The sequence below is a fragment of the Macrobrachium nipponense genome, chromosome 24 (genome assembly GCF_015104395.2).
Source record: "Macrobrachium nipponense isolate FS-2020 chromosome 24, ASM1510439v2, whole genome shotgun sequence".
Classification (NCBI taxonomy): Eukaryota; Metazoa; Arthropoda; class Malacostraca; order Decapoda; family Palaemonidae; genus Macrobrachium; species Macrobrachium nipponense.
The window spans coordinates 65,067,868-65,095,533 of NC_061091.1; the positions used below are offsets into that span (position 1 = coordinate 65,067,868).

Below are 27,666 nucleotides of genomic sequence, written 5' to 3' on the forward strand. Positions count from 1 at the left end.
ATATATATATATATATATATATATATATATATATATATATATGTATGTATATATATATACGTATATATGTGTGTGCATATATATATATATATATATATTATATATATATATATATATATATATCTATATAATATAAATATATATATAATATATATGTGTGTGTGTGTATATATGTATTATATATATATATAATATTATATAGTATATATATATATATATATAATATATATATATATATATATATATATATATATATATATGCACATATATTTAGAAGAAAACAAATCCAATAAAAACCAATATATAAGGAAAGCTGAAGAAAAGTAATAAACTTTTCACATGAGTCAGTCAATACTAGTAATGGCTAAAGCTTGATAACTATCATATAAATGTGTGAGGGTTATATTTTTACTCCTTTTTACTTTGCTTTAAATGTCAAAACCCCACCATCCTCAAAGCTGTTAAAAATCCAACAAGGATGGTGTCTAGCATTAGCACTTTTGTCAATTGTACCACAATCTTCCAGCAGAGTTGATGCTTTAACATCCAGGCAGTCCCTGGTTATCTGCAGGGGGGTTCCATTCCCAGGGGTGTGCCGATAAGCGAAAACTGCCACTAACCAAAACTCAGTGATTTATGGGGTCATAACAGTGGTCATAATGGCGCCGATAACCGGTTATCGTCGCCATAAGAACCCTCATAGACAAGCGCCACAAAATCGGATCGCTGATAACCGAGTCCGCCGGTAACTGAGGACTGCCTCTATTTTCTTTTACCTAATATCTACACACACGATACATTTAGATCAATATCAAAGTTATTTCTTTAAATTTTACTAAAATCATCTCGGTTTGTACTCCAATTGATAAACTGAACTGAGTGTGTAGTCTTCAGTTTTCACCTAAGTGAGCCCTTATTCTTAATGAGATGGCATATAACCATGTAATATTGCATATTACTTTGCAATACTATACTGTATTTAAGCCTTGCTGCAGAATGTCACATAAGTTAAAGATTGTCTAATCACAGTAAATCCAGTCTTTACCCAATTATTCCATTCTCATGTCCTACATGGTACCAACATTCACGAAAAACAGCATTCTTTTTTTATATAAATCATATTCATCTTGAAAATTTTCAAGACTAAATAAAACTTTCCAGGACCAAACATTCCCAAAACCCAGTTACTACTTTTGTTAAAGGCTCATTTAGTCACTAGAACTAAAGACCAGAACAAATGCAAGTATGCTGAAGATGAGGTAGTGCTACACTAGAGGTATGTGTGTCTTCAAAGCTGTTCAAAACATACAATAATATGCTTGTATTTTCTGCAAAGAAATTCCCATGAATTGGGTAAATAACTTATGACTAAGATCTTGGAAAAATTCAAGAAGTTCCTACCTTTCTTAGTTTGCCAGAAGTTTCCTTCAATATTTTCTCTTTTTCTCAGCCAAACTTCATTACACGGTAATTATTTTCAAGGGTGCTATGAAACCACAAGCTTAGTTGTTATCCACTTTATTCTCATTAACTACTTATGACTACAAATATTGTACTGTACATTAACAATATTTCATGTTGGAAAAGAAATAATATAATTTTCATTGAAAATATACCTTTTCACATATGCAAACATACACACACACACACACACACTTTGGTTTCAACACACACACAAAAACACTTTGGTTTCACAGAAATCTTAAGTCAATTAAAAATCCTGAAAGACCATGGCAATAGAGCAGTATAACCATTCCAAAATAAGGGAAAAGTCAAAATAAGGGGAAAGAAATGTCAAAATATTCAACACTAACAAAATAAATTAGTGTATCTACTACACTAAAGGGTAATTTTATCACTGCATTAACATTATACTTGGAACACATATAACACGACCACAACAGTAATGACACCTCTGGCCAAATGAATCAGATTCACGATTTTTGATGATTATGTATGATATGACTTTCCAAATAGTGCTTCCGAGCCCCGCGATAATCACATTTGGGACACTGAAAAGGCTTTTCTCCCGTGTGCAACTTTTCGTGCGCTTTCATGTTGCGTTTCAGAGAAAAGGTGGCTGGACACAATGAGCACTGGTAAGGTTTCTCTGCCCCGAAAGACTTTTCCAATCCAAGCAGGAGAGATGGACGAAATGATGCTTTATAGTTGGTGGTTAAATTTCCCGTCCTCTCTTCCTTCTGAGGGAAGCTCATGCCCATCATCTGTAGGGGAAGGGGAATCAATATTAGATTCGTCTCACTAAAATACCAACTGAAAAGTTACAGCAGCTGCTTAAAATCACTAAAATGTTACAAGTTATTTCCACTTGTTATCACACATTAGAGAAGTCCAATTCCTTGATTTTCAGATAGTCATGTTTTCCATAATACCTCTGATAAGCAAATAAAACCAGTCTTCATAGTAGGTACCCTTTATTAACTTAACCATCTCACCCATCAGTGAGAATCAATGAAGCCCATCTAACTTGATCTATGAAACCTTCATGTTTCCAAAGTTTTGTGCAATCCTATGAACATTACTTTCATCATTCTTTAAAACTACCAAGACCACATGTTACAGGTCTGTGATAAAAGTAGAGTAAAATATGAGTACCGTTCCTTCCAAATGAATGAAAATCATCTTTAACAGTACACAAAATATCATGTTAAGATTTAAAGATGGTTATGTACTTTCAAAACTAAACAAATCCAAACGGTTCATTATAATCTTTCACAGAACAAGCATTCATAAAAAGGTTCTAAAATGATATCCACTTATTTATGCAAAGCTGTATGATACATTAGAAAATCAATTAACACCACCATAGTGTTGTTATTAAATAACTTAATTTCACAATTCATCGGAAAACATAATCAATCCAAATTGTTCTTCATTAACAGCATCTGCTAATCAAGAAAACATGTGTAATGATTTCTCTTCTGGAAAAGCTTGTATTTATCACAGTCTATAATAATTTTTATAATCTTACAACACACACAACTTCAACTGACACATTATCACCTATCAGAGAAGATAAAAGCAGAAAGGCTTGTGACTAACGACTGTACTGGTGTATCCCTACTTAAAACGGAGAGGAAAAGGGTAATTCATTTATGATAAAAATCAAGTGTGATTTGTCATGTGTAAATATGTACTGGGTATTTCGATTTTGAGAACAATGAACTAGAATATACAACTCTTTATGTTGTTAGCTTAAGTGAGGCTTGTGCCAGCATAACCTCTCACTCATACCAATTCTATATTTTCCCAGGAATCCTCTGGGATACTTACAACTCAAAACCTCACTTATCCCATTGGGATGACAGTAGTAAGAGCAGTACTGTAGTACTCATGCATTACTTGATTTTCTAACAAGCTTATTGTTTTCATAGGTACAGATTCTAGACACAAACTCATTCATTCAAAAATTGGAAATACGTAGTATCCTGTGATTGCTTTCGGTGTAAATATGCATTTGTTTGCTGCGAGTGTAAATAAGCATCAAGTTTCCAACTACAAGCCTAAGTTCTGACAATACTTCCAAAATTTCAGTTACAAGGGTTGGGCGATGGAGGAGGGACAATTTATTAAACTGTGGTTTGCATATTGGATAATGTAAAACCATATTGAAAAGTCTTGAATAATGTTGTAATAAAAAAAATAAACCTTCTCAGAATGTTAACAACAGTATGTACATATATGCCAACTTCACCATTACAAGTAAAGAAAACAGTCACTGCTGTCTCTATTATTTCTTTGCTGCTGGGAAGATGTTTAAAATTTCCCTAACAATAAATACTAGGTGATGAATTTTAACTATAAATGCAACATTAAAGTGCTTACCCATCTACGTAACAATTAAGTTAATCTAAAGTCTTCAGCATGATTCACAATTGTAGTTACAAATGGAACTCACTACTCTTGTCCAACACAATCAACATCCCTATGAGAGATGTTCTTATGGTCTCATAACAACTGCAACCTATGAGATGCTCTTCAACTCTTCACTAATGCACTCTTGTAGTATTTTCAACTTTAAAGTAACTACAGTCTTGTGTACGTTTTCTTAACAAAAACTTACATAATAAGCTCCTTTCTAAAACATGGGAACCATAGCCTGCATTATTCAAACTGCTGTTTGCTAACCACTGATTCCCATTCCTGGTTTTGTATAACTCCACTCGACTGAGAACTTGCATGAGAATTCCAGGGCTAATTTCTAATCAATGTCAGAACCTGCTAGTCATCTATAGTAATAGTAATATTATCTAGAGGTGATCATGCATTTAGTTGTCACCTGATGCAGATAGTAGTAGTTGTTACTGCACCTTCTAAGAAGCAAGCTGGTTAGCTAGTAACCTATATATCAATAAAACATGAAGACTCTAATGTAAACATACATCAAAACTTGACTTTCAAACTGGAACTGGCATCAAAACATCCTAACCCATGAAGGGAAAAGGAACAATTAAGGGACATTAAGTATTTTCGTAAATACAAAGGAATCCCAAGTTTCAATAGGGGGGGGGGGGGGGAATCATGTATGTACTGTATGGTACTCTATTCATGGTAATAGTTGAATCAAATGGATTTGAGTAAACAAAAAACAGTTAATGTGTGAACCTCTAGGAATATCATCACAACAGTACTAAGGGTCTTTACAATGTCTTTCAGTCACCAACAAATTCAGTGTAAAATAGTACATACTTATACAATACAGTGAGTAAAAGGACAACACCCTACAGAATTTATTCTTATACTATATAAAGGCCAAGGCCAATTTTCTCACACTGAAACAAAATTTCCCCATCTTATGAAAAAATATTACCACAGATATGCACATATTATTAATGATAAAATAAGGAGGCCTTTCTAATGTACAACCCTGTATAATAATTAAGATTATCCTTTATCAAGAACCAATGTACAGTATGAAGATTATAAGCAATGAACAATAAATACGTAACAGAAGGTAATGACTTAACCACTTACTTTCTGACAGCCAAACAAGCTCCTCTTATGGAGGAGTAATGATAGTTTATATTTGACAACGTCTCCAAAGGTTGTGTGTGTGAGAGAGAGAGAGAGAGAGAGAGAGAGAGAGAGAGAGAGAGAGAGAGAGAGAGAGAGAGAGAGAGAGAGAGAGAGAGAGATTGGTGGAAGAATGAATGGGAGTGGTTAAATGGCGGTCGGAAGCATGTCTGTGGTGGCGCTCTGTACTTGTCAGTGGAGTGGAAGTCTGTTCTGTTACGAGAGTCGGAACTCGGAAGAAGCAGAACAAGGCAGTTAGTGAATTCGCAGAGTTGGTTCTTAGTTGATTTTGTGGTAGTTGATTGATTTTGGTGTTGTAAGATTGTTGTGCGTGTGTCTGTCTGGCTTTGGTGAAGTTGAAGAGGTTGGGGGTGCATTTTCGGTGTCTGTGAGTGGTGGTTGGGGCAGTGTTGGTTTTGGCGGGTGGTTGTCGTGTTCTTTCGGGCTGTTGGTGTTCTTCGTCTGCAGTTGTTTGTCGGGTTGTTGAGTTGTGGTGGGTGTTGGTCTCGGTTGGTGTGTGGTTGGTTATCGGCAGTGGATGTGTCACGGCTAGCCTATAGCCTACCCAGCGGACAGCACAGCCTAGCCTATCTGGAGCCAGAGGTGAGTACCTGTTTGTGTTTTGTGTGTTTGGTATTTCATTGAACCAATTGTCCTGCAGGTTAAAGGTAACGTAAAGGGAAAAGTGTGAGTTGTGAGTGTGGGAAATTATGTTAGCTGGTACGATTAACGTAACTGTGGGGAGTTTACTTGTTTTATCTAAGCTTGTGATCCCGCCACATTATATGTGGCGCTTGAACAGGGACTGGTGGTGTGGCAGCTGCAGGACGATTGGTCTAGGCCAGTGTGTGTGAATGGTGAGAAAGTTTGGGATGGAAGGATTGAGTGAGGTGGAGAGGCTGAAGGAGGAGTTAAAGTTGGAGAGGGAAGTAAGAGGACAATTGGAAGTGGAGAACGAGAGGTTAAGGGTAGAGTGTGAGGAGCTGAAGAGCGAGTTAGAGGAAATGAGAGGAATACTAAGGAGTGCAAAAGTGGAAATGAATGAAGTGAAAGGAGCGGAAGAGAGAATGGTTGAGAAAATGGACGAAATTTTTTTAGTAATGATGAATGCAGTGCAGGAGATGATGAAGGGGTTCATGGGAGAGGGAGCTGTAGGAGGTAGGCCTACTAGGTCTTGTGATAGGCCAGAAGTGGTAAAGACAGTGGAAAAGCGAGTGGATGAAACTACGAGTGACGAAGGTGACTTGTTTGTGATAGGTAAAGGAAAGAAGGGAAAGAGACAGGATCAGGATAAACCTGAGGACAAGAATAAGAAGGGGGCTGAGGAAAAAAAAAAGACGACTAAGGGAAAAAAGGCTAGTAAGGATGACAGACAGGATGAGACTAGGACTGAATACATTGGGGGAAGGGCTGAGAGTGATTTGGATAGCGGTGAGTGGAAACAGGTGGGTAGAAAGAAGGGTAAGAAGAGCGTAATCAGGAGCATGGATGTTAGTATGGAAGTTGATTCGCTGTATTTGGACGAGGTTAAGAGGGATCAGAATGGAAGTAGCGGGAGTGAGAGTGAGTGGGAAGTACGAAAGGCTGTATATATGAGAGAGATACCTAGATGTGCACAATACGAGGAATATGGTAGAAGGGACATAGGGGACTTTTTTAAAGAATAGGAGAGGTATTGTGAGGCAAAGTATGGGAATAACAAGAGAGCCTGGGCAAGAGAGTTGGGCAGCTTTTTGGGGGATTTTTGTTGAATATGTATGGGGTAATGATGAGTGTGGGGAATGTGCCTTATGAGAGTGTGAAAGCCAGGATTGTGGAACAGGCGAAGAGGATAAGGAGTAGTGTTAGATATAGGAGAAAACATGGTTTTAATGAGGTAAGAATGAATGTTGGTGAGTCGTTGTCGATGCATGTGTGCAGGTTGGAAACATTAGCCAGGAAAAAGTTTGGGGATGAAGGGATAAATGAGTGTAAAGAGTTAGTGAGGAAGTTGTTGGCGACTGTGCCTGAGTGTGTGTATGAGTTTGTAAATCTGAAACGTAAGGAGAAAATGTGATGGACAAATGAAAGGTTGTCTTGGAACGACACTTTGGAAATAGTAGAGGATTATGAGTTGGATAGGTGTATGAAAGAGAGTAGAAGTGTTAGTGTTAGGACTGAAGTGGCTGATGTTAAACCAGAGTTTAAGAGCTATAGGGAGGCAGTTTTGGAAGGGCCAAGGCAAATGGCAGAGCGAGTGGTTGATAGGAGCGTTAGAGCCAGTAACGTAAGTATGGTTAGCCCTAAGAGAGATCGGAGTGCAAGCGTTGGAAGAGTAGGGTCGGTTAGTCGTGAACAAGAGCAGTAGTGTTACAGATGTGGAAAGCTAGGGCACAGGAAGAATGAATGTCGGTGGGCGTTGGGAGCATGCTTCGGGTGTGGGCAAACAGGGCATTTAGTGAGCGAGTGTAAAAAAGATAGGGATATTAAATGTTACAGGTGTGGGCAAGTAGGGCATATAGCAAGTGGATGTCGAGGTACTCGTGTGACTGAGGTTTGCGGTAATTGCAGGAAGAATGTGCATTATGGTAGGATGTGTAAGGAACAGCGGGCAAAATGTGTTGAGTGTGGAATGGAAGGTCATGTGGCGAGTGTGTGTAGGCGAAAGAGGATGAGTCAGGTTGGGAGTTCGGGAAACTTGGTACAAAGGGGATTCAGTTGGGTGGGTCCTCTGGTGTGCGGTCAGTATGAGTGATGCATGTGCGTGAAGGATTGTTGCATGAAAAAGGGTTTGGAGGAAGAGCTCATGAGTGTAAAAGTGAGGTGCAAAGGGGTGTGTTTGGTTGCTTTGATTGATACTGGGTGCAGTGTCAGTGTTCTTTTTAAGAATGGATGTGACAAGTTGCAGAGTGAGTGTGAAATTAGGAAATGTAAAGGGGAGGTATGAGGAATAGGAAATTTAGGTATGCCTGCGGTGGGAATGTTGCGTGAAAATGTAGAAATCGAAGGGGTAGTGATGGATGAAAGTGACTTTTATGTGATCGAGGGAATGAATGATAAGTATGATATGTTGTTAGGGTATAGGTTCCTGAAGAAGTGTGGGATGGTGGTCCATCCGAGCAGGAATATGATGAGTTGCATAGGAAGGGGAATGTACATGGAGAGTTGTACTTGGATAGGGATGGAGGGTTAAGCAGTAAAATATGGAAGGGAGTGCTGTTGGTTGCGAAAGAGAGTGTAAAAGTGCCGCGAAAAGTTGGAGAAGTTGTTAGTGTGAAAGTTGCGTGGCCCGATAGTCTTGGGATTGTCAAAGGTGACAAGTGTGCATATGTGGTTGAGGGTGGGGATGCAAACAAGTTGGTAAGAGCGAGCGTGCATGTGTACGACGGGATTTTGGATATGGAGAATCCTCGGGTTTTTGTGGCCTCATTGCCGAGTGTTAGGAAAAAGCGAGTGCGGGGTATACGTGAAGGTGATTGTGTGGGGTTGTTGTATACGTTGGTGGATGTGGATGATGAAAGATATGTTAGGGTGTGGCGGGTGATGACAGGTAGCATGAAAGAAAGTGATGAGTGGAAGTATGATGAGTAGAGAGAAAGAATTGAGGTAGATGAAAATGTTGGTGATGACGAGAGGGAGCGGTTGATGCAGATGTTGTGGGATAGGCGGGGTGCGTTGAGTCGGGGTGACAAGGATTTCAGGGGATCTAAGCTTCCAGAGTTCAAGATAGTTTTGAATGACGATACTCCCATATATCAGCGTCCCCGACACTTTTCTGCGCCTATTGCCCGAGAGATTGAGGAACAGTGTGAGGAACTTGAGAGAGTGGGAGTGAGCGAGAGTGCTTGGAATAGTCCCATAGTTCCAGTACGCAAGACAGATGGGAGTTTGAGGATGTGTGTGGATTACAGGAAGGTGAATGGTGTCTGATTGTGTATATAAGATGCATGGGATGAGAGTGTTCACAAAATTGGATTTGGTAAGGGGCTATTACCAGATGCCTCTTGAGGAAGGGAGCAGGCATGTTACGGCTTTTTTGAATGGTAGCTGCCACTATCAATTCAAGAGGTTAAGTTTTGGATTGGCTAATGCGCCTGCTGCCTTCCAGAGGGCGATGAATGTAGTTTCGGCTGGTTTTGATAAAAGGAAGGTGACTGTGTTTATAGATGACGTTTTGATTGCAAGTGAGACTGTTGAGGTTAATGTTGAACTGCTTGAGAAGGTGTTAGAACGGTTGGAAGAGGTTGGAGTGAAAGTGAAGCTGGAGAAGTGTACGTGGTTGGCTGGGGAAGTGGAATTTCTTGGTCATAAGGTGAATGCGAGTGGTGTAAGGAAGAGTGAAAAGTTTGTGGAAAAAGTAAAGGAGTTTCCACGTCCCCGGACCGTGCAGGAGTTAAAGGTTTTTTTGGGTTTGATTGAGTTCGGGAGGAAGTTTGTTAGGGATTGTTCGGGTATAGGGAAGCCATTGACTGAATGGACCAGGAAGAAAAATTGTACTATGCTGAGGTGGGATGAGCAAATGGTGGGAGCATTTGAGAGATTGAAAGAGGAAGCTGCTAGGGACATCACCTTGGCTTTTCCAGACTTTAGTGAGGATGCCAGTAAGCTTGAGTTGTATGCTGATGCTAGTAAGTTTAGTATGGGAGGATGCTTGGTGCAGATGCAAGAGGTGAATGGGGAGGGACAATTGAGAGTGATTGTGTATTTGAGTAAAGCTTTTAATAAAGCAGAGCTGAAGTATTCAGTGGTTGAGGAGGAGCTTGCGGCAATAAGGTTTTGTGTGAAAGCGTTGAAAGTGTTTTTGTATGGGGTAAAATTTGTCATAAGGACAGATCATTGGCCGTTAGTTTATACGATCAGAAGGAAAGTGTGAATGCTAGGATTGCGAGGACAATTGAGGATTTGAGTGAGTTTGATTTTAGCTTAGAATATATGGCGGGGAGTAAAAATGTGATTGCTGATATGATGTCTAGGATGCATGGTAAGGACAGTGGTGATGTGAAAAGTGACTGGGATCTGAATATGGTACCTGAGGGGTTAGTTGTAAAAGAGAGGTTTGAAAGGAATGACAGTGTGTGAATGTTTGTTTTCAGCATTGAAAAACTTGGAAGGTAAGGGTCTGGTTGAAGAGGTACCTGGTAGTGTGAATGAGTTGCGAGTGAAGTTGATGAGTGATGTGCAGAAGGAAGTGGCATATGCGGAGGAACAAGGTGGGGAAGGAGAAATGTTGCATGAATTGTTGTCAGCAGTAGCTGAGTTGTTTGGAATCAAAGTGTTGTTGTTTTTTGGATGGAACAGACCGGTTGAGTATCGAGGAAGGGTGAGTACAGGTAATGAACGTGGGGTTTTGATGATTCAGTGCGGGGAACGTGGTTGTAATTGGTTGGTTACGAAAAGGACTGTGAAGGGGATCTGAGTCAGAATTGTGGAAATGGGGAATTAACGGAGGATGAATGTGATGAGGAGGATTGTGATGTGGATAACCAGGTGGACATGGTAGTGAATGTGTGTATGCATGGGACTCGAGGGAAAATGGTGACATTTGTCCAAGTAAATGATAGTGAGTACTGTAGTTTGTTTGGTTGACATGGGCACAAGTTTCCTTGGTGAGTGAACTTGAGAGATGTGATTGGGAAGTGAAAAGGCAGTCTACAAGTGTGAGAATACATGGGTTAGGACAAGGAAGTGTTTTAGTATGGGAAGAGGTACGGTTAAAAGTTAGGTTGGAAGATCTTGAAGTAATGCATAACTTTATAGTTAAAGGAGAAAATGATATGCCATCTTGCTTTTTAATAGGGATAGGTTTTTTGAGGATCCACGATATAGACGTAGATATAGGAAATGGAATTCTTAGAAAGGGGGGCAGACAAGTAGCTAGGATTCAAGATGGTAATGTATTTGTAGCAAACTTTGTGTGTATGATTGATATTGCTAGAAGTGAGAATGATCTGTTGAGTGAGGAAGAGATTGAGGAAATACAAAATAAGTGCCTGGAGATAAGTGTGTTGCGACAATGTGTTTTGGGAGGAGTGCGTGTGGAAGACTGGCCATGTGAGTTGGATGTATATAAGAGGGTTGCTAAACGTTTTGTGGTGTGCAAAAACATAGTGTACTTTTTGCATCAGGAAGGGGTGTATGACAGGGAAGTGTATGTGCCGGTGTTTTCTGTTGAGTCAGCTGTGAGTATGTGTTTGTTGGTGCATGATCGGTTTGGGCATATGGGGAAAAATAAGTTGTGGGAATGCATGAGAGAGAGATTGTATGCCCCTGGGTTGAATAAGATTTGTGTGGATGTGGCTGTCACGTGTGAAGACTGTCAGAGGGGAAAGTATCAGTGTGCATGCAAGTCCACCTGTTTTGCGATTGCAGATGAAAGAGCCATTTGAAATGCTTGTGATTGATTGTGTTTCTTTGCCTAGGACTGCGAGAGGACACTTGGGGATGATTGTGATGATGGATCACATGAGTAAATTTGCCTATGTGGTTTCCATCAAAGATAAGAGGAGTGAAACTGTTGCACGAATGGTGGGTCAAGTGATGTTGCCCATGTGTGTGTGTGTAAGCTGGCAAAAATGTTGAGTGTTAATGGACCTGAGTTTGTGGGATGGGAATTTGAAGAAATGTTGAAGGAATGGGGTATTGTGCATGTGTATTCTACTCCATATATGCCCAGTGCGAATGGGTTGGCTGAAAGGACTGTTAGGACAATGACTGAGATTTTGCGAATGATGAGTAAGGGCGACAAGGATTGGGATATGTATTTAGGACGTGCAGTTTGGGTATATAACGCCACACTGCAGAAGAGTATAGGTATGTCTCCTTGTAAATATGTGTTGAATTTTGAAAGGATTGTCAGACCACAGTTGGGTCTGTCAGAAGGTGATCGGGATTTGTGGAAGAAAGCAAGTGAAAGGTTTGAGAGTTTTAAGATTGGGGATAAGGTGTTGAAAGAGGTGGTTGAGATGGGATGAATGAATGTGAATAAAGTAAGGGAGAAATTTGAAGGGCCTTTTGAGATTTTGGATGTGGGACCGAGTGGATTGAGTTATGTTTCGGGGAAATTGTGAGTAGGTGGGGGAATGGATGAGGTTAGGGCACACCATAACCAGCTCCGTAAGTGGAGGGAAGTACCACAGTATGTTCGGGAGAATGCAATGAGTGAGTGGTTGAGGGTGAACAAGTATGAGCCGACTGTCGGTGAACAAATTGGTCTGGGAGATCGACAGTTGGTGTTGGTTGAGTATGGAAGAAAACAGAAGAGTGTGGAGAGGAAGTGGAAGGAAAAAGCGTGAAAGGTATGGTAAGGGGGTTGGTGGTAGGGTGCAAACAGTTGATAAAGCATGTGCTAAGGATGACTTTGAGGGAATGAATGATACTTGTAGTGTATGTGGGTTTGAGTTGACAGGGGCAAATAAGACTTCAGTGAGAAGGAAACTGAGTAGTGAGGAGGTAGTTGATAGGATGGATAAGTCTTTGCAGGAGTTTGACAGAAGTATGGATGAACTGAGTGGTTTGGTGGCCGAAATAGGGGAGATGTTGGAACCAGAGTTAGAAGACATCAGTGAAGTAGTGAATGGAATTTGGGAGGATGGTAGTGAGGGAAATAAGGGGAGTTTGAAAGAAAATGGTTTGGAAGAAGTGAATGGCGATGTAACTGAATGTGTATGATGGTCCTCAAACAAGATCCAGGGGGCCTGCATCTGAGCATCCTTGAGTGTTGCGAAAGGCAATTTAGTGTGGATGTTGTGAGTGTAAGGAGACGTTGTCAAATGTAATGGGGGAGGTAATATGGAGGAGTAATGATAGTTTATATTTGACAACTTCTCCAAAGGTTGTGTGTGTGAGAAAGATTGGTGGAAGAATGAATGGGAGTGGTTAAATGGCGGTCGGAAGCATGTCTGTTGTGGCGCTCTAGTATGTCAGTGGAAGTCTGTTACAAGAGTCGGAAGAAGCAAGGCAGTTAGTGAATTCGCAGAGTTGGTTTGGCAGCATTTGTCCGTTGGTTGTTAGTTGATTTTGTGGTATTTGTTTGAATTTGGTGTTGTAAGGTTGTTGTGCGTGTTCTGTCTGGTTTTGGTGAAGTTGAAGAGGTTGGGAGGGCATTTTCGGTGTCTGTGAGTGGTGGTTGGGGCAGTGTTGGTTTTGGCGGGTGGTTGTCGTGTTCTTTCAGGCTGTTGGTGTTCTTCGTCTGCAGTTGTTTGTCGGGTTGTTGAGTTGTGGTGGGTTTGTTGGTCTCGGTTGGTGTGTGGTTGGTTATCAGCAGTGGATGTGTCACGGCTAGCCTATGGCCTATCCAGCAGACAGCACAGCCTAGCCTATCTGGAGCCAGAGGTGAGTACCTGTTTGTGTTTTGTGTGTTTGGTATTTCATTGAACCAATTGTCCTGCAGGTTAAAGGTAACGTAAAGGGGAAAGTGTGAGTGTGGGAAATTTTGTTAGCTGGTACAATTAACGTAACTGTGGGGAGTTTACTTGTTTTTTCTAAGCTTGTGATCCCGCCACACTATTATGTATCATAATTGCACATAGTACTCAGCTCATTTTTCTTTACACTTCATTTTTTTTTTACACAATACTATGTTGTACTGTAGCTGTTCCGAGTTAACTTAATTTTCTAGCCTCCAATTCTTGCTGCCAAGTAAACAGCTGTTCTTTCCATCTTCCATCTGGGCTCTACAGGATCATTCTTTAACTGTTATTTTCCCTCACCTCATTTCACACAGAACTTTCATTTAGTCTCAGTTAACAATATGAGATTGCTACCCAAGTCTGCACACAGCTGAGTTACTCTTTGGGTAATTACAGGTTTAAAGCCTTCAGCAGGAACTCCTGTTCCTGAAGTATCAGCTTGAGCCCATTCTCATTACACTTCCTATTGGATTATGGGGCATGATAATATCTTCACCTAACTACAGTTTTGTATTAATTTCTTGTCAAACTATAGTTTTCTAGTATTTCTTAGTTTCAGCAGGTCACTGGGCATGTTCTTATATCTAATAAATCTGGCCCAGAGGATTTGTTCTTATTAAAATAAATTAGACCACTCATAAATTACCTCTTGAAATCCTAACAACTTGAAAAAGTCAAATTGTTGATAAATCAGACTTAGTTTCCCTAATAGATTTGTATCCAAACCTGTTGGTTCAAAACTGGATGATCACACAAAACATTTCTAACTGTCAGTGTTGATCTGTGTAATGTAAACTATCAAAGAATATATCTTGATAAATCTGGGGAAGTCCAACCTACTTCCCAGCCAGAGGATTCTTTACCTGGGAATGGTGATCGATACAGCATCGTTGTGGGTTTCCCAAATTTATAATAACAATGAAGTGGTTGAAAATGTATTTACTACCATCACATCAATGCCAAAATATATTCTTCTATTGGGTGTACATACAGTAAAAAAAAATACTTTAAAAAATATTGAAATAAAAATGAACAAGGTCATTAAAATAAATTTTCTACAATGTCCTGACAGGCTCTCTTTCCTTAGTTAAATTTCCTGATATTAAGACATCAAATGTTCGATCTTTTTACTGAGTGTTTGTGTGCAGAAAATATTCTAAATCTGAGTTATGGCTGTCATCTTAGCTACACGACCTAGCATATTAATAGTGTGCTCTTAACATATTTCTGACTAAAATAACCAAGTCTGTTAATACATGCCATTTTCCTTATGTAATGCAATGACTATTCCAAAACACAAATTGGAAGGTTGTCTTTCTTACATGTAGTATTCATGCAAATACACTCAAAGAAATACAAACAGCTGGCATCCTGAAGCAGTGGCCAATGCTGTAGAAAAGATAATTTGGTTTCTACTCACTTTTATAATTACTGAAATATACAACTACAAATTATGAATCTTTGAGGAACCTATCCAAAAATTAAAAGGGGCTAAGAGCACAAATCAATAATATTCTATAATTTGGGTTAAAAGTATATTAATATAGTTAAAAACTACTTTCATGTTGTTTGCAACTCCTATTCAATGCATTGTAAGGACTAAAAAAAAATTTTATGATCTAAAACTTTTAATAACATAGAGGGGAAGAACAGCAAAATGCATATGATGATGATGAAACTTATTTATTGGAATTGGTTACATCATATTAGGAACATTATAAAAACAGCATCACCTTACAATGACCTAAGAACAATTTCTCAATGCATGATAAAATTACCAACAAAATCATCATCTTAAAACTATTTTTAGTTTTGTCATAAAACAGTCCACAAGAGTTTCAGATGTATGTGGTAACACTGACTACAGTATGTGGACAATGAAGGAAGCCTCCTATCACAAGCATTATTAAGGCATGCAATATCCTTCAAAGTGTATATTCTGCATAACATAACTCTATAATCTACATGGACTAAAATACAATACTGAACAAAGTTAAAATAGAGCTGCTTATAGTAATTAACAAGTTTTTATGGAATCACATACTACTACACTTGATAAAAGTAAGAACAAATTCAGTAATTAAAAAACAGTACATATTCACTCCCTCTCTTCTCAAGTCAATAATACAGTAAACAGTACAATAAACCCACTAAACTTACCTACTTAGAAATATTTTGCATTTACCCAAGAAATCTTGTATCTTGTAAGTACACTAGGATTATTGGACGGTAGACCAAACAAGCCAAATGGACGAACTCTCATCTTTAATGGATAACCCGCTAGTATCCTTGAGGTATCAGATGAATGAACAAATCCGCACACACCAACAAAGCTTTATTGCAAGGGTGGATGGGGAACAAATACATACATTGTTTGTTTTGTTTGCATGGTGCTTTTACATTTCATGGAACTAGTGGTTATTCAGCAACGGGACCAACGGCTTTACGTGACTTCTGAACCACATCGAGAGTGAACTTCTGTCACCAGAAATACACATCTCTCACTTGTCAATGGAATGGCCGAAAATCGAACCCGCAACCACCGAGGTGGGACGCTAATACCATACCAACCACGCCGCTGAGGCGCTGCAAATACATACATGTACATCTACATGCACAAACAAATGTATGTGACTGATGCCTTCCTGGTTGAGTTTGTATGGGTGGATAGTGAATGTACACACATAACCAATGCTTTCTTCTTAGTGCCAGTGAGGGTAGACAGCACATGAACACACACATAACTAACATTTTCCCTTTTGAGCCTGTGGGTGGGTAGGGTGTATCTAATACATTTTGGAATTTGATTGATATCTATCTAATGCATTGTTGTGCTGTATGTACCGTCAATTTTTTAGCACAAGACATGTGCATATGCATCATGTTAGGAAACAACAAACTTCCTATGGGTCCACCCTTTCTTTCTCTCTCTTGTACATTATTTTCATTGACGTTCACTTAATACAGCACAGCATTTAGTGTCACACATTTTTCAAAGAGCATGTGTGCATGTGTACGACATGGTGTTTGCACATGTACGCATTGCATTAAGATAAACTGTGCATTTACATTATGTTTGCTTCTCACCATACGCCTTCTTTTGCTGTTAAATTTTTATAAAGTATTTGTGGTTAATCATGTTTGTGAAGGAACAGTTTTTTTATTATATACAGTATGCATAATGTTTACTACAGTCTTTCAGCATATCTTGCAGGCATAAATAGGTACAAGTATGTACAGGTGGTTCCTGGTTATTGGCTGCTTCGCTTTTTGGGGCTTTGGTTTAATGGCGGTTTTCGAAAATATTAATTAAAAAATAAGGTTTATCGGAGGCACCAGAAGAGCAAAAATCGCCATTAAGCGAAGCTTGAAAGTCTAAGGGAGTAAAACATACTTATAGCGCTGATTCACTTACGGCGCCGATAACTGCTTATTGGCGCCCACAGAGCGCCATAAGTATGTTTTACTCCCTTAGGCTTTCATGCTTTACTTAATGGTGATTTTTGCTTTATGGGGCCCAACCAGGAGCAGAACCCCTGTACATGTATTTTTAGAAGCAATTCAATTTGTAGACATATCTCTGAAATCGTGCGATGAGGCCCCGATAGCCGGAACTCATGGTGTTATGGCACCATAAGTCGCCGATTTTATGGTGCTAGACAAGCCCAATCAAACTGGATCACCATTAACCGAGTCCACTGATAACTGGGGACTGCCTGTAAATCAATACATATTTCATTCCAAATAATAATTACTAATACAGCAGTCCCCAGTTGGGCTGATCAAAAATCCCCTGGCCTCTAGGATGCATGATAAATTCCGACATATTTTTAAAAAACTCAGTCTTCAATGCCAGGAAAATATAGAACTACAACTTAAACACCATTCGTTGATCACCGAATCCAAAATAGAAAATTTTTGCCGAAACAATTTTCCCTCTCAAACACTACTCACAGGAGAGTTGCCTTTCTTCTCCCAATAATACAGGTTCAACTACAACCGAGATGTGAATGGGTAACCATTTTTCTTTGCCATGCAGATAACTAAACCATACTGCTCCAAGGTTATTCCTATGAGTTCGGACATACAGTACCAAAAACTGGGAAGAAACCATCAAATAAAAAATTTACTGATGAGATATGTATATATGACAGGTAGCTTTTGATTCATATCTGATTTGTTCTTTATGTTTTACCACAAGTAAAAAATAGCATAGCCCTGGTCACTTGAATATCAGATCTCATTATTTCATTCAAAATTCTTATGCTGTTCCTTCATATAATGAAGAATTGTTTAAACACATGTACAAACAGTCAAAGGAAGTAACAATTTTACCAGACGTGATACTTGAGATGAGACTTAAGATTTCCCTTCTCAGAAAATCTAGCCGAACACTGTGTACAGGGTTTTTTTTTTTTTTTTTTTTCTTTATGAGTACGGACAAATTGGACACTTAAAAATCTTGAGGTCAATCCCATCTGCATTATCTATCTGAAGAGGTTCTTCTAAAGAAACCTGAAAAAACAGTTTGAAAGTTATTTGTTTTGAACTACATATTATAATCAAAATACATAAGTACCTAACTTTTATTAACAAATGATAAAAACTAAAAAAAAAAAAAAAAAATTCATATGTTTTTCAGCTGAAAAGCCCTGCCTCAGGGCCTGTGCATGAAGCCAATGCCCAGCAACCTAATGATTTACTGGCATGACAAAAATCTGGAGGGATGACCTTGTGAAAACTAACTTCTCTGACATTCCAATAAAACACTACAGCAATACAAGCCCCATAATGAAACCAGCATATTTTATGTCACTAGCTATGTATAAATACTGCACTAATTCTTTTTATATGTATTGTATTTCCATTCCATTCAATATAAAAGTAAATGTGACAAAAGCATCATACTACTCTACAAAAAAAGGATTAATGGATCTGTAATCAAACAATGACAGAATGCCTTTCAACCAAAATGTATTAGTGACAAACTTAACTCATTTTAGTGTACAAATCCCATTCATTGTCGCCAATGAAGGCAAATTAAAGATTGACAGATAACCACGAAAAAGACGTAACACAAAGTTGAGCAACTGCTCTGAGAAAAAGCCCCCATAAATATTTGTAAAGCTTGAGGACCAATTCAATGGCAGTGAATCAAATTTCACAAAAGAAAGCTCGAGACCATGACAAAATGGTGACAATAAAGAGTTATCACCTTGTGGCTATGAATAGGAACTATTTCATGAAATTGAGAAAGGCCTGAAATACTTTTGCAGATAATCTAAATATTCAGCAAAATACTTAACCATTAACTTACCTAGATTTCCAAAAGATCAGATGATTTTACTTCCTTGCCTAAAATGCAAATAGAATCCAGAGTTTCAAGACTCACAATACAGTTAGTTACCTTCTAGCTATCATAAATTAAGATGGCCTTTTTCCCATCATTTCACTTCACTGCTGGAAAGCATTTTAAAGCAAAAATGTCCCCTACTACCAATTAAAAAGGGTTTCACTATCTGAAAGAAGATAGGTAGTATGCACTTTATTAGAAGTATTTATCAGTTATAAACCTTACCAATTACAGTACATATGTATACAAAGACCACAAAAAGTTCCAAGTGTGTCAGTTTCTCCAGACAATGAGCAAAAAAAATTTAAAGACAACTAACTGATAGATAAGTAGTGCAGTTTCACATATAGAAAGGAAAAATTACCTTCACAGGAAAGACTCATTAATTGATAATGATTAGCTGACTATGTACATACTGCAAAAGTTCCAAACTGTACAGTTATTTTCAAGTTACTGAGCTCACACTATTCACCCAGACCTATACACTTAATTAACACACATCACATCAGCAGTAAAATTGGCATTCTTATACACACTTCTGTATTATCTGATATTTTAAGACATAACTTCATCATGGATGCACAAAGCATAGCGAGATAAAACACATGCTCACAAATGCAGTTCAGAGTTACCACATACTAGATGCAAAAATAGCGATTCCAAGGAAGTGGCCATGGCTCCCCCACAAAGTGCTTGGTGTACGCACGACCTCTATATATAGGCTCGCCACTATTTTCAAAAAAGAAAGTATATTCTCAAACTTCTACCTAAAAGTGAAGATAATTAATATGGCATCATCTTGATCTCACTGCATTGTCAGTTCCATTAAGAGAAAACGTTATGCTCTTTTGCCAAGTGATTCAACAAATATTGTTTTTTAGTAGAGCGGTACAAACAATTAGAACAAGCAAACGGTTTTTCCCCATTATGACTCTTGATATGATTCTTTAAATTTCCCTTTTGAGCAAACTTGGCAGGGCACTGCTGACATGCATAAGGTTTCTCGCCAGTGTGGACCATGATGTGATTCACCAAGTTTGTCTTGACTACTGATGAGTAAGGACAAAACTGACACTGAAAAGTCTTGACTCCATTCTCATCTATGTGAGTTACGTGAAGAGATCCTTCGAGAGAAACCTGAAAAAAGGTTGAAACTTTATTTGTTTTTTGAACTCTATAAACAAAGTACTTCAGTCAAATGTATCTGACTCATTAATAAAACTAAGAACTGTTACTCTTTGCTAAGACTAAAGATTAAACAGTATAGCAATACTTGTGCATGGGGATCAATAACTCAGTGTGAACTTGTTACAAATAGTAGCTGTAAACCCTAGTGGTCTGATCTAGTCTTGCTTACCCCAATGACTGCAACTTACGATTGGTTGGAAGTCTCTTCAGCCACAACTAGTAAATAGATAAATTGTCAGGTTACTTCCAATAACTACAATATATTGGCAGATTATACTGTTTGCTTTCTCTAGCTCTCATAAAATGATTAAAGGGCGTAACCACTTAATGTTGCTAACTTGTTTCCGAAATGTGATAACCTACACTTTCATCATATACATACATCATAAATTAAGGGGAAGTTAAATGAACAACAATTTTAAGTGTTATCAATAGTACTTACTTTCTGAACATTTTTCCCCCTCCTTCCCACAGTTTGTCTGAATGCTGTGCTTAGTGTGACATGACAAATTTTTTAATCAATTTGCATTTTTCTTAGCTAACAAACCTGAGGACTTAACAATGGGATAATCTTCTAGTGCCAGCTGGAAACCGGTTGTGGCGGGATCACAAAAACAAGTAACCTCCCCACATAAACTTAACCTGTCTGGCTATCAACCCACCCTCGAATCACACTTTCCACTTAACACTAAAAAACACAGCAGGACAATTGCCCCCAATACCTACATACAGAACAAAAAAACACAAAACAGGTACTCACCGCTGGCTCTGATAGCTACTAGGACTAGGCTGTGCTGTCGTCCAACTGGATATAGGACTATAGGCTAGCCAACACACAACCACCGCCGACAACAACACAAATCAACCACCCGGGACCCACAACCCCCAAAAAACAAAACTCAATAACCCAACGACTAAATGCAGATGAACACCAACCGCCTGAAAAAACACGACAACCACACGACTTACAGCAGTACAACAACGCCGCCAAAACCAACCCTGCCCCAACCACCACTACAGACACCGAAAATGCACCACCAACCTTCTTAACCTCCCCACAACCAGACAGACACAAGCACAACAACTTCACAACCCCAAAATCTATCAAATAACACCCAAACAACGAAACACCCAAGGATAACCGCTGACAAAACCGACACTGACTTGACCAGACACCTCACTGTTTACAAACTCTCGTAACAGACTTCCATTGACTACCCTACAGAGTGGCCAAAACAGACATGCTTCCGACCGCCATCTAACCACTCCCATTCATTCTTCCACCAATCTCTCTCTCTCTCTCTCTCACAACAACCTTTGGAGATGTTGTCAAATATAAACTAAAATTACTCCTCCATATTACCTCCCCCATTACATTTGACAACATCTCCTTCCACTCACAACATCCACACTAAATTGCCTTTCGCAACACCCAAGGATGCTCAGATGCAGGTCCCCTGGATCTTGTTTGAGGACCATCATACACTCTTTCAGTTACATCGCCATTCACTTCTTCCAAACCACTTTCTTTCAAACTCCCATTATCTCCCTTACTACCATCCTCCAAATTCCATTCACTACTTCACCAATGTCTTCCAACTCTGGTTCCAACATCTCCCCTATTTCGGCCACCAAACCACTCAGTTCATCCATACTTCTGTCAAACTCCTGCAAAGACTTATCCATCCTATCAACTACCTCCTCACTACTCAGTTTCCTTCTCACTGAAGTCTTACTTGTCCCTGTCAACTCAAACCCACATACACTACAAGTATCATTCATTCCCCCAAACCCCACAAAGTCATCCGTAGCACACCGCTTTATCAACCGTTTGCACCCTACCACCAACCCCTTTACCATGCGTTCACGCTTTTCCCTTCCACTTCCTCTCTCCACACTCTTCTGTTTTCTTCCATACTCAACCAACACCAACTGTCTATCTCCCAGACCAATTTGTTCACCAACAGTCGGCTCATACTTATTCACCCTCAACCCAACTCACTCATCGCATTCTCCCGAACATAGTGTGGTACTTCCCTCCACTTACGGAGCTGTTTATGGTGTACCCTAACCTCATCCAGTCCCCCACCTACTCGCAATTTCCCCAAAACATAACTCAATCCACTCGGTCCCACTTCCAAAATCTCAAAAGGCCCTTCAAATTTCTCCCTTACTTTATTCACATTCATTCTTCCCATCTCAACCAACCTCTTTCAACACCTGATCCCCAATCTTAAAAACTCTCAAAACCTTTCACTCGCTTTCTTCCACAAATCCCGATCACCTTCTGACAGACCCAACCGCGGTCTGACAATCCTTTCAAAATTCAACACTATATTTACAAGGAGACATACCTATACTCTTCTGCAGTGGGGCATTATATACCCAAACTGCACGTCCTACATACATATTCCAATCCTTGTCGCTCTTACCTCATCATTCGCAAAATCTCAGTCATCGTCCTAACAGTCCTTTCAGCCAACCCATTCGCACTGGGCATATACGGAGTAGAATACACATGCACAATACCCCATTCCTTCAACATTTCTTCAAATTCCCATCCCACAAACTCAGGTCCATTATCACTCAACATTTTTGCCGGCTTACACACACACATGGGCAACATCACTTGACCCACCATTCGTGCAACAGTTTCACTCCTCTTATCTTTGATGGGAACCACATAAGCAAATTTACTCATGTGATCCACCATCACAATCATCCCCACGTGTCCTCTCGCAGTCCTGGGCAAAGAAACACAATCAATCACAAGCATTTCAAACGGCTCTTTCATCTGCAATCGCAACACAGTGGACTTGCATGCACACTCTGATACTTTCCCCTCTGACAGTCTTCACACGTGACAGCCCACATCCACACAAATCTTACTCAACCCAGGAGCATACAATCTCTCTCTCATGCATTCCCACAACTTATTTTTTCCCATATGCCCAAACCGATCATGCACCAACAAACACATACTCACAGCTGACTCAACAGAAAACACTGGCACATACACTTCCTTGTCATACACCCCTTCCATGATGCAAAAAGTACACTATGTTTTTGCACACCACAAAACGTTTAGCAACCCTCTTATATACATCCAACTCACATGGCCAGTCTTCCACACGCACTCCTCCCAAAAACACATTGTCGCAACACACTTATCGCCAGGCACTTATTTTGCATTTCCTCAATCTCTTCCTCACTCAACAGCTCATTCTCACTCCTAGCAATATCAATCATACCCACAAAGTTTGCTACAAACACATTACCATCTTGAATCCTAGCTACTTGCCTGCCCCCCTTTCTAAGAAATTCCATTTCCTACATCTACGTCTATATCGTGGATCCTCAAAAATCTATCCCTAATAAAAAACAAGATGGCATATCATTTTCTCCTATACTATAAAGTTATGCATTACCTCAAGATCTCCCAACCTAACCTTTAACCGTACCTCTTCCCATACTAAAACACTCCTTGTCCTAACCCATGTATTCTCACACTTGTAGACTGCCTTTTCACTTCCCAATACATCTCTCAAGTTCACTCACCACTGACCCACTCAACCAAGGAAAACTTGTGCCCCTGTGTCAACCAAACTACAATACTCACTATCATTTACTTGGACAAACGTCACCATTTTCCCTCGAGTCCCATGCATACACACATTCACTACCACGTTCACCTGGTTATCCACATCACTAATCCTCCTCATCACATTCATCCTCAGCTAACTCCCCATTTCCACAATTCTGACTCAGATCCCCTTCACAGTCCCTTTTTGTAACCAACCAATTACAACCGCTTCCCCGCACTGAATCATCAAAACCCCACACGTTCATTACCAGTACTCACCCTTCCTCGATATCAACCGGTCTGTCCCATCCAAAATACAACAACACTTTTATTCCAAACAACTCAGCTACTGCTGACAACCAATTCATACAACACTTCTCCCTGCCCACCTTGTTCCTCCGCACATGCCACTTCCTTCTGCACATCACTCATCAACTTCACTCGCAACTCATTCACACTACCGGGTACCTCTTCAACCAGACCCTTACCTTCCAAGTTTTCAATGCTGAAAACAAACATTCACACATTCTGTCATTCCCTTCAAACCTCTCTTTTACAACCAACCCCTCAGGTACCATATTCGGATCCCAGTCACTTTTCACAACACACTGTCCTTACCATGCATCCTAGACATCGTATCAGCAATCACATTTTTACTCCCCGGCACATATTCTAAGCTAAAATCAAACTCACTCAAATCCTCAATTGTCCTCGCAATCCTAGCATTCACACTTTCCTTCTTGATCATATAAAACTAACGGCCGATGATCTGTCCTTATGACAAATTTTACCCCCATACAAAAACACTTTCAACGCTTTTCACACAAAACTTATTGCCGCAAGCTCCTTCTCACCACCGAATACTTAAGCTCTGCTTTGTATTCAAAAGCTTGACTCACATACGCAATCACTCTCAATTGTCCCTCCCCATTCACCTCTTGCATCTGCACCAAGCATCCTCCCATACTAAACTTACTAGCATCAGCATACAACTCAAGCTTACTGGCATCCTCACTGTAGTCCGGAAAAGCCAAGTGACGTCCCTAGCAGCCTCCTCTTTCAATCTCTCAAATGCTCCCACCATTCGCTCATCCCACCTCAGCTTAGTACAATTTTTCTTCCCGGTCCATTCAGTCAACGGCTTCCCTATACCCGAACAATCCCTAACGAACTTCCTCCCAAACTCAATCAAACCCAAAAAACCCTTTAACTCCCGCACGGTCCGGGGACGTGGAAACTCCTTTACTTTTTCCACAACTTTTCACTCTTCCTTACACCACTCGCACTCACCTTATGACCAAGAAATTCCACTTCCCCAGCCAACCACGTACACTTCTCCAGCTTCACTTTCACTCCAACCTCTTCCAACCGTTCTAACACCTTCTCAAGCAGTTCCACATTCTCCTCACAGTCTCACTTGCAATCAAAACGTCATCTATAAACACAGTCACCTTCCTTCTATCAAAACCAGCCAAAACTACATTCATCGCCCTCTGGAAGGCAGCAGGCGCATTAGCCAATCCAAAGCTTAACCTCTTGAATTGATAGTGGCAGCTACCACTCGAAAAAGCTGTAACATGCCTGCTCCCTTTCTCAAGAGGCATCTGGTAATAGCCCCTTACCAAATCCAATTTTGTGAACACTCTCATCCCATGCATCTTATACACACAATCAGACACCACATTCATCGGGAATCGCTCCTTCACAGTCACTTCATTCACCTTCCTGTAATCCACACACATCCTCAAACTTCCATCTGTCTTGCGTACTGGGACTATGGGACTATTCCAAGCACTCTCGCTCCTCTCGATCACTCCCACTCTCTCAAGTTCCTCACACTGTTCCTCAATCTCTCGGGCAATAGGCGCAGAAAAGTGTCGGGGACGCTGATATATGGGGGGGTATCGTCATTCAAAACTATCTTGAACTCTGGGAGCTTAGATCCCCTGAAATCCTCATCACCCCGACTCAACGCACCCCGCCTATCCCACAACATCTGCATCAACCGCTCCCTCTCGTCATCACCAACATTTTCATCCACCCCAATTCTTTCTCTCAACTCATCATACTTCCACTCATCACTTTCTTTCATGCTACCTGTCATCACCTGCCGCACCCTAACATATCTTTCGTCGTCCACATCCACCAACGTATACAACAACCCCACACAATCACCTTCACGTATACCCCGCACTCGCTTTTGCCTAACACTCAGCAATGAGGCCACAAAAACCCGAGGATTCTCCATATCCAAAATCCGTCGTACACATGCACACTCGCTCTTACCAACTTGTTCGCATCCACACCCTCAACCACATATGCACACTTGTCACCTTGACAATCCCAAGACTATCGGGCACGCAAACTTTCACACTAACACTTCTCCAAATTCTCGCGGCACTTTTACACTCTCTTTCGCAACCAACGGCACTCCCTTCCATATTTACTGCTTACTCCTCCATCCCCATCCAAGTACAACTCTCCATGTACATTCCCCTTCCTATGCAACTCAATCATATTCCTGCTCGGATGGACCACCATCCCACACTTCTTCAGGAACCTGTATCCTAACAACATATCATACTTATCACTCCTTCCCTCGATCACACAAAAGTCACCTTCATCCATCACTACCCCTTCGATTTCTACATTTTCACGCAACATTCCACCACAGGCATACCCAAAATTTCCTATTCCTCGTACCTCCCCTTTACATTCCTAATTTCACACTCACTCCGCAACTTGTCACATCCATTCTTAAAAGAACACTGACACTGCACCCAGTATCAATCAAAGCAACCAAACACACCCCGTTTGCACCTCACTTTTACACTCATACATTCATGAGCTCTTCCTCCAAACCCTTTTTCATGCAACAATCCTTCACGCACATGCATCACTCTTACTGACCGCACACCAGAGGACCCAACCCAACTGAATTCCCCTTTGTACCTAGTTTCCCGAACTCCCAACCTGACTCATCCTCTTTCGCCTACACACACTCGCCACATGACCTTCCATTCCACATTCAACACATTTTGCCCGCTGTTCCTTACACATCCTAGCATAATGCCCATTCTTCCCGCAATTACCGCAAACCTCAGTCACACGAGTACCTCGACATCCACTTGCTATATGCCCTACTTGCCCACACCTGTAACACTTAACATCCCTATCTTTTCTTACACTCGCTCACCAAATGCCCTGTTTGCCCACACCGAAGCAAGCTCCCAACGCCCACCGACATTCATTCTTCCTGTGCCCTAGCTTTCCACATCTGTAACATTGCTGCTCTCGTTCACGACTACCGACCCTAATCTTCCAACGCTTGCACTCCGATCTCTCTTAGGCTAACCATACTTACGTTACTGGCTCTAACGCTCCTATCAACCATTCGCTCTGCCATTCGCCTTGGCCCTTCCAAAACTGCCTCCCTATAGCTCTTAAACTCTGGTATAACATCAGCCACTTCAGTCCTAATACTAACACTTCTACTCTCTTTCATACACCTATCCAACTCATAATCCTCTACTATTTCCAAAATGTCGTTCCACGACAACTTTCATTCGTCCATCGCATTTTCTCCTTACGTTTCAGATTTACAAACTCATACACACTCTCAGGCACAGTCGCCAACAACTTCCTCACTAACTCTTTACAACTCATTTATCCCTTCGTCCCCAAAACTTTTTCCTGGCCAATGTTTCCAACCTGCACACATACATCGACAACGACTCACCAACATTCATTCTTACCCTCATCAAAACCATGTTTTCCTCCCTTCCTATATCTAACACTACTCCTTATCCTCTTCGCCTGTTCCACAATCCTGGCTTTCACACTCTCATACGGCACATTTCCCTACACTCATCATTACCCCATACATATTCAACAAAAAATCCCGTCAAAAAGCCACCCAACTCTCTTGCCCAGACTCTCTTATATCCCATACTTTGCCTCACAATACCTCTCATATTCCTTAAAAAAATCCCTATGTCCCTACTACATATTCCTCGTATTGTGCACATCTAGGTATCTCTCTCATATATACAGCCTTTCGTACTTCCCGCTCACTCTCACTTTCGCTACTACCATTCTGATCCCTCTTAACCTCGTCCGAA

The 27,666-nt window shown here is 40.3% G+C and overlaps 1 protein-coding gene across 14 annotated transcripts in view; it reads right to left on the reverse strand.

The window, feature by feature from the left end:
• LOC135205701 (adult enhancer factor 1-like) overlaps window positions 1-27,666 on the reverse strand; it is a 271,537-nt gene that overhangs the window by 49,878 nt on the left and 193,993 nt on the right. Inside the window, exon 6 of one of the 14 annotated variants that reach the window (XM_064236692.1) lies at window positions 1,537-2,225. The exons of 12 other annotated variants lie outside the window; for them this stretch is intronic. In XM_064236692.1, coding sequence (XP_064092762.1) covers window positions 1,935-2,225 — 291 coding nt within the window. In that variant the 3' untranslated portion in view covers window positions 1,537-1,934. Of the gene's footprint in view, window positions 1-1,536; window positions 2,226-16,886; window positions 19,912-27,666 lie in introns of those variants that run through there. One more of the 14 variants, XM_064236686.1, reaches the window with a different exon arrangement.